The sequence below is a fragment of the Diadema antillarum genome, unplaced genomic scaffold, assembly GCF_040938485.1.
Source record: "Diadema antillarum isolate AM-2024a unplaced genomic scaffold, OU_Dant_1.0 seq00000798_RagTag, whole genome shotgun sequence".
NCBI classification, from domain to species: Eukaryota; Metazoa; Echinodermata; class Echinoidea; order Diadematoida; family Diadematidae; genus Diadema; species Diadema antillarum.
In genome coordinates this window covers 1,404,947-1,417,018 of record NW_027271682.1, presented here as the reverse complement: position 1 = coordinate 1,417,018, position 12,072 = coordinate 1,404,947, and the positions used below count along the sequence as shown (strand labels likewise).

The window sequence follows — 12,072 nt, the reverse complement described above, 5'->3', positions numbered from 1 at the left end:
TATTGTGGGCACTTGTTCACGACAATAAGGGGTTTGTTCTTCACAAGCAAGTCTTTATCACATCACCCTATACATACAATTCCATGTTATTGTGCTGTTGGACACTGTCTTTTCTAGATTTTAGAGAAAACGACTGGCAAGAAAAGACTAGGCTACCCGTGCTGTTACATACTGTCCTCTCTATAGACTTTAGGGAAAGTGGTTGGCGAGAAAAGACTAAACTACTTCAGGATCATTCATGCAGAACAACCAGGAGTCAAAAAAAGAGATGCAACCCCCGGATGGTCGGGCGAATTTCTTCCTGGGTGTCGCCGAAAGCGGACACGCCAGCACAAACCGCAATTTTTTTTTTTCAATACAGACAACATACTGTTTTGAAATATGTAGGCATAATGTATATAGATAAGAAGGTTAAATATAAGACTCGGTGACAGCTTTGTTGTTTTTATAAACACGGAAACATAGGTGAATTATATACAATATAAACCCAAATATAAATATATATATATATATATATATATATATATATATATATTATCAAGAATTTATATAATAAGCATAATGATATATAGATATACATTTATATTATTGCGTCATTATACCAGCCCATTTATTTTATTTTTTTATATGCAATATGAAACCAATATAATATATCGTTATTCATACAATATAAACTCCATATATATTTATATTGTTTTGAATTCATGTAACATGAACCCATATATACATGTTTATGAATATCATTACATAAGTATCAATATATAAATGAAACAAGCTATACAGCTTTTAACCCAACACATCGCTACATCCCCCATTTCATCTAACACTCCACCCATCCTCATTAACAACACATAATTTTGTATAAAGAATACGTACATTGTGGGGAAAATTGTCAATTGATAGATCCCCAATAAATAGAACAATAGATAGATAGATGGTCGGGCGGATTTCTTCCTGGGTGTCGCCGAAAGCGGACACGCCAGCACAAACCGCTACCGCAACCATAAGACACCACACACAGGACGCCATGCGCCGACATGCAGCACACGCCCCCATGCAACAGCGGACACCACACACCCATCGCACTGCGCCGATCGCAGGGACGACACCCACACACCACCACCATCGCATCCACACCATCCCGAACAACGCAGCAATCTGCGAAAACGCTGAAGCACCTATGTACCATAACAACCCAACACCATAAGACACCATAAGACACCACACACAGGACGCCATGCGCCGACATGCAGCACACGCCCCCATGCAACTGCGGACACCACACACCCATCGCGCCGATCGCAGGGACAACACCCACACACCACCACCATCGCATCCACACCATCCCGAACAACACAGCAATCTGCGAAAACGCTGAAGCACCTATGTACCATAACAACCCAACACCATAAGACACCATAAGACACCACACACAGGACGCCATGCGCCGACATGCAGCACACGCCCCCATGCAACTGCGGACACCACACACCCATCGCGCCGATCGCAGGGACAACACCCACACACCACCACCATCGCATCCACACCATCCCGAACAACACAGCAATCTGCGAAAACGCAGAAGCACCTATGTACCATAACAACCCAACACCACCATCCATACCCATTGCCAGCAACATCAAACCACCACAGACATTCGCAGACACCACCACCATCCACATTCACGCCCAGCAACACTGTGGCGCAGGAGTTACTTTTACTCGAGTCAGGAACACGCAATGAGTGTACAAAATTTCATTTTTTTTCCTACAAAACTACATCCACACTCACGCCCAGCAACGCTTACCACTACTACCACTACTTTCGATTATCTTGAAATTAGATCTTTTTAACTTTTCTCATTCTTAATGTGGCGCAGGTGTTACTTTTACTCGAGTCAAGAACACGCAATGAATGTACACCGTTTCTTTTTTTTCCTCTACAAAAGTGGAAATTTAGTTTTCTGATTGGCTGAATTTTTGAATGAATCACACATTCGGAACGTGACCATGCCAGCTGACATTATGTGCAGATCCACATTGACCAATCACAGGCTTTCACATAGCAATCCAATTTAAAAGTCTTCATTATTCTGACCTGATCAGGATATAAAAAATATATTGTCAAGAAGCATAGATGTCTAAGCATAGATGGCATGGAAGCCAATTGCAAAGTGCCCCCATATAGCAAAGGTAAATAGATATTTGAAGAGTTTGTTCGCAAAAATCGATAAGTCCATTTTTGAAGATTTTGAAATACTCTCTCTGTCATAAAGTACAAAATGATACCTTTTAAATGATATACACTGTATTGGTCACTACATATAAAGGTACATTTTTGAAGTTATGGTCAAAAGAAGCAAATTTTTTCTTATTATTCTCTTTATTTTCCTTGACCTTTAATCGCAAATATCTCCGTTTGACAAATATGGACTTATCGGTTTTTGCGAACAAACTCTTCATTTTCATATACCACCTGCATTGTCGTAAATTTCGCATATTTCTCAACAATTCAAACATGTCCCATGCAACACTTATACCTCATAGTAGCCGTTTAGACTTTATTTTGACTCGATATTATGTGGTAAAGCGAATACTGGACTGGCCGACTTACCCTTCACGTTGAGACACATTGAGACTTTCCCATAACACATTCAATCAAACAAAATGTTTATTGATGCTGTCGAGTATACGATTATATAATGATCTTGCATAGATATACAGTAGATATATTTAGTGAGAGTAAATATACCATAGAATCCACTGCAGTAATAAGTCGTCTTTTTGTTGATATTCCTGTACATTTACGATATATTCTGTGTTCATGTGTCAGAAACCCGCCAATTTCACATTTTTCATTATCATTATTATTACTTTATTTTATTTTATTTTATTTTATTTCGTTTTATTTTATTTTGAATTCACCGATGAATCACGCCCTTTAGTCAGTATCTCTCTTTGCAACTTTTTTCTGTAATGCTCACCTGCAATGACAAATTTATGCTCCCTGTCCTAAAAATGTAGGGTTTTCTAGACGGATTTACTACCGTTATCATCTACTTCTTCTTGTTTCTCGCAGAGATCAATGAATGCCTGTCTTTTCCATGTGAGAACGGAGGAAGCTGCGTTGACCTGCCTAATGGCCACATCTGTAATTGTGGAGCGGATTGGACCGGAAGATACTGCGAAATTAGTAAGTACAATATGATGGCCTACAGTAATATAATCTGTGTATATGATGCATAGGGCCTACATAATATCTGACATTGCAGCAAAACAAAAACTATCAATAGCCCAAAAAGAGACTTATTTTAAGAGACAAAACTTTTAAATGTCTGCAACTTTATACATACACACACATACTGCAACCTTCTCGTCGTTGAAGAGCAACAGATACCGGTATGTAGGCTTTATATATTTTACCCCGATATTTCTCCGTCTTTATAATTTCCCCTTCTCCCTGAGCTGTAAGTTTCCTGCTTGCACAATTACAACAACAACAATAACAACAATAAGAACATCAAAATGCCTTACTGCAACTTACTGCAAACTTGACACAAATCATGGGAGTTCCCCTATTAGACAATCGCACGTTGAACGGGGCCAGAAAAGGAAGTATTGCTAAGGGCCAGTAATTGATGTATATTGGTGAGTAATCGCTTGTACGCACTTCCTACTCATGCAGTCATCCCCCGTCTTTGCTCCAGGAGGCAGGTTTTCGACTGCAGAAATGAGTTCGTGACTCTCCGCAGATTGCATTTATAGGCATACCTCTAGAGAGCAACATCCACTTTAGCCGTTATTCCATGTTGCTCTTACATGTATTAGCACATGCTGCGGACGCGTTATTCGTTATGACAGAAAATGTCAATACAGATCAAACATAGATCTGCCAGACAGTTAGTTAAGGTACTTCCAACACTATTCCATAAAGGCTACTTAAGGCTATACTGCACAGAATGTCTTAGAAATGGTTGTGTGTTGTTTTTAATAATTATTCGCTCAATTAGTGGATTACGAGCATGCACGCTTTCCACAAAATTTGCATGCGGTAAATTTTGGCAGCAATATTGATCGAGGGTGTTAATGTGTGAAAGGTTATGACGTGTTTCTCAGCGACGGTAGCGGAACTTCAAAATTTGTCCAAATGGCCTAAACGAAACTTTCTAGAGTGACTCACAATTAAAGGTCTTGAAAATTTGAGGGTATCTTGAGAAGAATCTACCGCACGATATAATTCGAAACAAACCAACAGCATAGCGCCGACATGGCGTGGCTTGGCTTATTGTCAAGTGACAAACTAATGCTGGTTTTGATCGTTCCATGTCTTTTTCTCAATCTCTCTTGAGATTTTGAATACCTCCTACCCCTCCTCCGTTTCTCTTTCTTTCTCCGTAATCATGAGAGAGAACACGATGGTATAGGAGCCCTCTAAAGAAAGGTCGCTCTCGAGATAGGATTCTGGAGCGTAGTGTATTGGATCATTTAATTTATATTTAACCTCCCCCTAGAAAACGATCTCATGACTTAGGGTGGGATTTCACGGAGCACGCGAACGATTTGCGAAGGACGCGAATGGCAAGATCCAGCATTCGCATTTTAGTCTGCAAACGATCGCCAAACAAACGTGAGGGTTAGGAAGCGTCGTCAATTGTTCGCGAATGTCGTTTTTACTTCGGCGAGAATTTCAAGAAAGTTTGAAATTTGTTGCGAACCTTTTCCGCACACTTGGTCGTGATTTGCTCGTGAATTGTTCTCGAAAGTGTCTTTAAAGCCTCGGTCTATGCGCAAGACCTTCGCAAGACACGCGCGATGTTCGCAAAATGTTCGTGAAACCCCAAACAGACTCCGAAACTTTGGAGAATGTCTCGCGTATGTTACGCGAAATCTGCGAAGTTTTTCCGATCATTTTACGACGTAATCGCAAACTGTTCGCGTGCCTTTTGAGACATTCTCGCGAACGTTTAGCGCACGTTGGGGGATGTATGACCTATACGTTTTCTACAAATAAAAATCGTAGCATACATCTAAACATCAAGCAATTATTAACAACTATAGTAACAAAAGAAATTAAAGACTAGCAAAGAGAAATAAATGTTTGATATACAAAAAAAAATTCGCAGAAAACACTTGAAATTAATCTAAAGTATGTAAAATTTCATTTGAACTATAGAGATTATGTGTTGGAGGAACTGCAAAAAAAAAAACAACGATCAAATGCTTTACTAGTGGAGATACGTCCTAGGAAAAAAAAAAAACTGTAGGCAAGCACACGATAGAGAAATGAGAGAAAAAGAAAGGAGAAAGAGAGGAAAGAAAAAAATTCAACTCAAGACAGCTTCCACCTCTCCTTGGGTACATTTTCTCCCATGATTATTGAAAAATTTTCGTTGTTCGCATTTCCGTCGCGTGTTCTTCGTGTTCGTAACATGCTGTACTTCAGCAATGATACACACGACATTCGCACATACGTCGTGGAAACTTCGCACAAATTGCGCAAGAATAGTTTTCGGGTTCATTGTCGGAAAACATTCGGTGAAAAACTTTTCCGAATGTTGGATTTTGTCATTCGCGTCCTTCGCAAATCGTTCGCGTGCTCCGTGAAATCCCACCCTTCGCCTGTATGCATATGTATCCAGAAGGAACCAATCAGAAGCCCGTGTGCATGCTTGACCTCACTTTGACCCTTGAACAAGGTCAGCCTGGCTAATTTCCTGTGCTGTGTAGCTTTCCAGATGGCCCAAATATAACTTGATTATGGGCTGTGAAATGTTTCATTTCTGCGCACATGGAGTCTTTGGTGAGATGAAGGAAACAGGAAGAAAATGAACAGTGATAACATCATCCTAGAAAAATACACAAAGTATAACAAAAACAAACATTTACGTGTTAGGCATCACTGTGCGCAAAGTTTTGTTCCAAAAGGTACCAAATCCACAATATATATATATATATATAATCAGTGGAGACACATAGATTTTTCCAAGGTACATTTTCCTTGTCCTATCATGGAGCACTATAATGGGACATAAAATCACCTCATGAAAACACTTAAAAGTACGTGAAATAATTAAAACTATAAAAAGCAGGATTTTCCCTCCTTTTTATCAAAAGTGGATTTAGCACCTTTTAGAAAGGAACTCTTCGTATGTACAGGGAGGTCTCACCTATCTGGTATGTACCATGTAGCGCCTCCCAGTCAAGGATCACCACGTAGGAATCATTCTTTCCATGTGAGGACTGTTCAATAACCACAATTACCTACTTGGCGGCTATCCCACATCCACCTGTGACGTAAGAATTAGTCACCTCGCGCAGTCTGAATTGCAACGAACAATTAAAGGAACTATATTATATGGTGCATGTTGATTTGTTTTAAATCATAATACCTTCAGCATAACTTATGTGGCCAAATTAAGATCTATGCCTAAAACGTGTTATGTATAATTGGATTTTTTGCTTTTTTTCAGTAGATTAGCAAACAAACAAACCAACAAACTTCCAAACCAAGATTCAGCCAGTGACATCATCTGTCAGTCATTGCTAAAGTACTAAAATGGTTACACAAAGGGCGTTGTCACTGCAGACTGAGCGTATAACTTGCCTGTTCTTATGTTACAGTTAACAAAATGACACAGCTGCAGGAAAACGTGCAAGTTATGAAATATAAAACTATGAAATTATAAAATTCCAAAATATATTGCACATATTCACTACTCTTTTGGCAATATTGCATTTGACAAGTGATGGTCAGAGTATTTTGAATCGATACAAGTCAACACGCTTTTGCATTGCAGATAGTTCTTTTGAGAGGAAACAAGAACAGCGTGCGTATGTGTGTATATGCACCACTTTCAGACTGGTACATATCCTCTCTTACACGGGAAGAATTTAAGGAAGGAACTTTTGGAAATTCAGAGTTGTTGTAAACTTGGTAGCGATCTGCCGGTTCCGCTGCCCCTGTGTATTTATTTATTTATTTATTTATTTATTTATTTATTTATTTATTTATTTATATATTTATTTATTTATTTATATATTTATTTATATATTTATTTATTTACTCATTTATTTATTTATTTATCTATCTATCTATCTATCTATCTATCTATTTATTATCTATCTATCTATTCATTTATTCATTTACTTATTTATTTACTTATTCATTCATTCATTATCAATTAATTCCTTTTACTAGTGAGCAAGGTATGGTAATTTAATCTTTTACCTCAGCAAATGTGACTGTCCTTGAAATTCAAATCGATGCAATGGTTAAAACATTTTTAAGGTTATGACAGAATAAAATGTTCGAATTATCTGATACGTAATAGACCATTCCAAAGTAGACTTTAAACGTGAAATTCTAAAGTAGACGCAGATGCCCCTCACTCTCTTATATATGAAGAAAATGACATAATTTTCCCATTTAATGGCTTGATAATTCTCAAACCTACGATGCTATCACAATGATCACGCATTACTTTTTGAAATAGCTAAGCCGTGTATTCTATTTTCCCTGAAATCCAGTGTCCAAGAGGCAGATTTAAACAATTAAATTCATTCATCTGTATGATGATGATCTCTTTTTTTCGATGATAAGCCATAACTATTCAGCATTGGGAAGGAGAACAGCAACATCAAAACTATTTGTTGTTTTTTTCCTCGTCAGGCCTATTGCCGAAGTTTGCCCGAGTACCTTTACAACCTTAACTAAACTCACTTGGCAGCTAGCCGGTTCGGCTCGCCTAGTACCTCCTTGGTATGACCTATCATTGCGTAGGACATGTATTATGATATGACACTACGTAATTTTATGACGTAAATTGCGCCTGAGGTACAGCAGTCAGCTCAGCTTCCCATACTCTAATATAGGCGAATAGATGATGTGATGTATGTTGTGACGCTATATAAGCAGGTGCTCGGTGGATAAACGAACGTCGTTATTTATTTACGTAATGCGCTTTATGCATACAAAGTTAATGAAAATCATTTGACAGCTGCAATATTGAAAACGCCTACACTCTGTAAAACGTACCTTGAAGTGATTATAGCACTTTGTGTCTTTATATTTCATGTTTATCACAACCACTTTAACTAAAATTAATGCAACCATATGCCACATCTTTAGATCAACAACAGCAACAAAATTAATAGCTGTCATTGGGTGGATAAAGTATTGATTCTACTGGGCATAAAAGGAAACTTGAATTGATTCCCTGGTCAAAGTAACCCAACCAAACCAAATTCCTGCAACCTTCTCTGCAGACTGAAAAAGTAACATTCCCCCCTCTTTAAATTAGCCGTTTTGGTACCAAAACGTTCTGTTGGAAGACAAAATTTGCCTAATCACTCTTGTCCTAGTGGTTGACAATTCTGAAGAGAACACTAAAAATAATGATCTGATTCTAATCGGTACATTTCTAGGCTAAGTTGCCGAGTGATCCCATTGCCTTTTTCCGTTTCCGTCACAATGAGTAGTCGGAAAGACCCAGTGTTGCCTTCTACCAGATGGATATTGTAGGAAAACATGACTTAATTAGTACTTAATCTGGCAACCGCTTAACCGGTCTTTAGGCAAATTAGGCATAAAGAGAAAGACATCCAATCATCTTAACGCAAGCTACATTTTACTTATGATCAATAATTCTTCTATGCAGTGAATTTCCATTTAAAGGTTAAATGATTGAAGTGTACCGATAACGGTGAAAACTGGTGTAATTACGGTATGGTATTTCTTTGGTTGTTGCTACCATCTGCTCTTTGGGTTCAACGACGTCTTTTCACCGATACATTAACTGACCATACTTGCAATTCATACCTCCTGCAGAAATCACGACTCCGGCACCTACAACAACTACCATACCACCCGTGCCGACAACAACCGAAGACTGGCTGCCAAGCGAGTTCATCGAATCGTCATACGATGGCTGGAGTCACAGCGAGAAAAGTGAGGGAAGCGAAGGTAGCGAGTACTTCGAAACAAGTCCTTCCCAACCGACAACTTCTACTGCAACACCCACCACAACGCAAAGTTCAACCTCGTCTGGTAAGCCTATAACAACAGTTTCATTGACAACCGCGAGCACTGAGACTCGTATAACAACGAGAGCTACAACGACCCAGCGAGCAACTACTACAAGACAGACAACTACGAGCACGACTCCGATGACAACAACCACACCTTCCACCACTCAGACACCTACAACAACTCGCCAACGTACCACCACAATCCAAACGACTACCATCATACCTTCCACTGCCAGTGCAACCACGAGACTCGCGCAAAGAGTGACTACTGACGCCAATAAGATTGAAGTGAGTGGCACGGCGACGCCTCGAAATGATGCCAATCATAATACAAACCATGCTGGCCACGCATCAACCAAGACTCAGAAAGCCGAAAACAAGATCGTCATCATCGCCACGGTACTAGGAGGTCTTCTCCTTGTCGTAATCGTCTGTGTTCTCCTGGCGATCGTCGTCAGAATGCGACGAAAGGCGGGACTGGGCCAATATCATCAGTTCACCATGGAGGAGGCCGACAAACCGTCGAGTGAATCAAACGGCTGGCACGAGCTAAAATTCAGATCTTTCGGCGATCGATACAATCGTTTGGACGATAACGGAGCAATCTGATCAGCGATGAACACACTCCTCTATACAGACAAATTCTGTCTCCCATCGGGGAACTAGTCACAAGGGATACTGTCTAGACGTAACTATGTCTGTAGAATCCGCACCCAACCTGTGACGAATGACAAAGGAACACTATTTTAATAATCGAACAATCATCAGATTATGCCGATTGTTTTTTATGTCTTTGTTTGAGCAAGTCTCGTCTGGTGTCTTATCAGGGTGAATGCTTACGGTTAGACCTTGAAATTGATGAGTGACCATGCGGTGTTTGGAGAACGCAGAGTTGAAAATGATTGTGAAAAATCCAACATCCATTCATAGCCTAATGATTTTCAATCATACGCGAACTGATTTGCAACATTGTCCTATCGATGTTTTACTGTCTCCAATTCTTTCATTAATTGACTGAGGTAGTGTACTAGTTGTAATGAGCATTTCAACAAACTCATACTTACTGCACAAAATGGAATCACTTTGATATCACTAAAGTAAAAGCAACTCCCTAAAATATGTTTTCGCAGGCTTCCTTATGTGATCCTGAAACTTATTTCACACTCGGCAAAAGTTTAAAAAAGAAATAAGAAAGTTAGGATTTTGCAAAATCATGGCGCATAGCTTTTTCCTTGTTTAAAGATATTATACGTGCAATTTTATGAAGGAAATCGATTTATTTTTTATTACATTATTTCATGATTTCATAATTGTGGTTAACTATAATACTTGATTGCATACGTCAGTTTTGGCTAACTCTGAAAGCAAGACGTACGTTAACGGACCCGCTTGGCAGCTAAATATCAAACCATGATGATAGGTGTGTATGTTTGTGGAAATTTCTACATGACCCAAGTGAATTCATTTGTCTATTTGTTATAGGATTCACGGCAATACTTCAGTGATAAAATCATATGAAAAAGGCAAGCTTTTAACCGAAATATTGCATGCATCGGAGGCGCCCCAACGCACTGCAATGACATACAGAATAATCGCACGGAATTACAGAGCGTTCCCTGTTCACCAAAAATATTATGTACTAAATACACTAAGTACTAAAGATTTCTTCGATGAAGAACACATTTTATGTATAATATGAGGTGTTTATAATGTACAAATTGTTTTAGCATTCATAACAAAATGCCATTAAATTTCATGCATGTAAAATGTACAAAATGTCAGTAACTAGTAATAGCATCATCTGAACATGTAAGTATAAGTTTTCATCAGAGTCCATGCTTTAAAAAAAGACACAATAAAATATTTTTAGTTCAAAGCAAGACTTGACTTGTGTTCGACGCGTAATTTTCTTTGTGGAGCGTAACTTTGCAAAATGACTGGAAATTCTTCGCTTGAATCATCATCATTTTTTTTGACAGCTCGATATGTTTCAACACATTGAAAAGGTACATAATGTAATGAAACTAATTGACAATTGCCCTTCATCGACGTAGATAAACATCAATTATTCAGTGTTTGGGTAACAGTCATAAAAAAAAAACATGGGCAAATATACTCGGCTGTTTATTTACGATAATGAATTGCAATTTGTCAATCACTTTTAATGACGACAACTCGACGCATTTATCATTAATTTAATCGAAGTTAATAAACTTGTGATTATTTCACTTGAAGGTATGCATAAAGGCACAGGAGAGTATTTTCACGGTCCTTTCCCCATTTTCATACATGACTGAAACAATGCTGAATAGTCTATAGCATTGTTTATATATGCCAACACCGGCTGGAAACATTAGTTTCAACCAAGTGATCGGAAAAGAAGAGGAATTAATAAAACCTTTGATAATACACATACACACACATACACTCATTAAACTCATTCTTTATGGGCCACATTGTGGAAATGAAATTATAATTATATTGGTACTCAAATCGCCATTATTAAATGAAAAGGAAATTTTATGATTCATGAGTTTCCATTTAAATGATAAACTTGCTAAAATACACAAAACAAAGCAGAAGAAATAATAAACACATGCATTCCACGCTAATAAAGATATAGAAATGTGCTCTCCTCGAAATGTCCTAACAGCAACATGTAAACGGACAGCTATGATGACCTCACTTATAGCGCCTAGCTACATGCTTAATTTTTGTCGAACTTGCATTTGAGAAATTTTTGAAACTTTCCTGCACCAACGGGAAAAGTGTTCAATATCTGACTGTCATTGCTGGTTTAGGAATGCATCTTTAGCTGCCATACAATGTATTTCACTTTCCATTCACAAATTCCTATGCTTTTTACGGAATTCATATTCCTCCATACTAGCATATATGTTAGACATACTTTACATGATCATCTAAAAGAAGGGTTACTTAAACTTGTTCTCCTTCAATAAAAGTTAACTTTGTAACGTCCATGGTTATTAGATCCCATTGAGGATTTCTTTTATGAATCCCAATATTATTACAAGTCAGGGTGTTA

The 12,072-nt window shown here is 38.3% G+C and overlaps 1 protein-coding gene across 1 annotated transcript in view; it reads left to right on the top strand.

The window, feature by feature from the left end:
• LOC139739379 (uncharacterized) overlaps positions 1 to 9,881 on the top strand; it is a 53,871-nt gene extending 43,990 nt beyond the window's left edge. The window contains exons 21-22 of the mRNA XM_071649999.1: positions 3,079 to 3,192; positions 8,827 to 9,881. Coding sequence (XP_071506100.1) covers positions 3,079 to 3,192; positions 8,827 to 9,635 — 923 coding nt within the window. The 3' untranslated portion in view covers positions 9,636 to 9,881. The remainder of the gene's footprint in view (positions 1 to 3,078; positions 3,193 to 8,826) is intronic.
• The last annotated feature ends 2,191 nt before the right edge of the window (positions 9,882 to 12,072 follow it).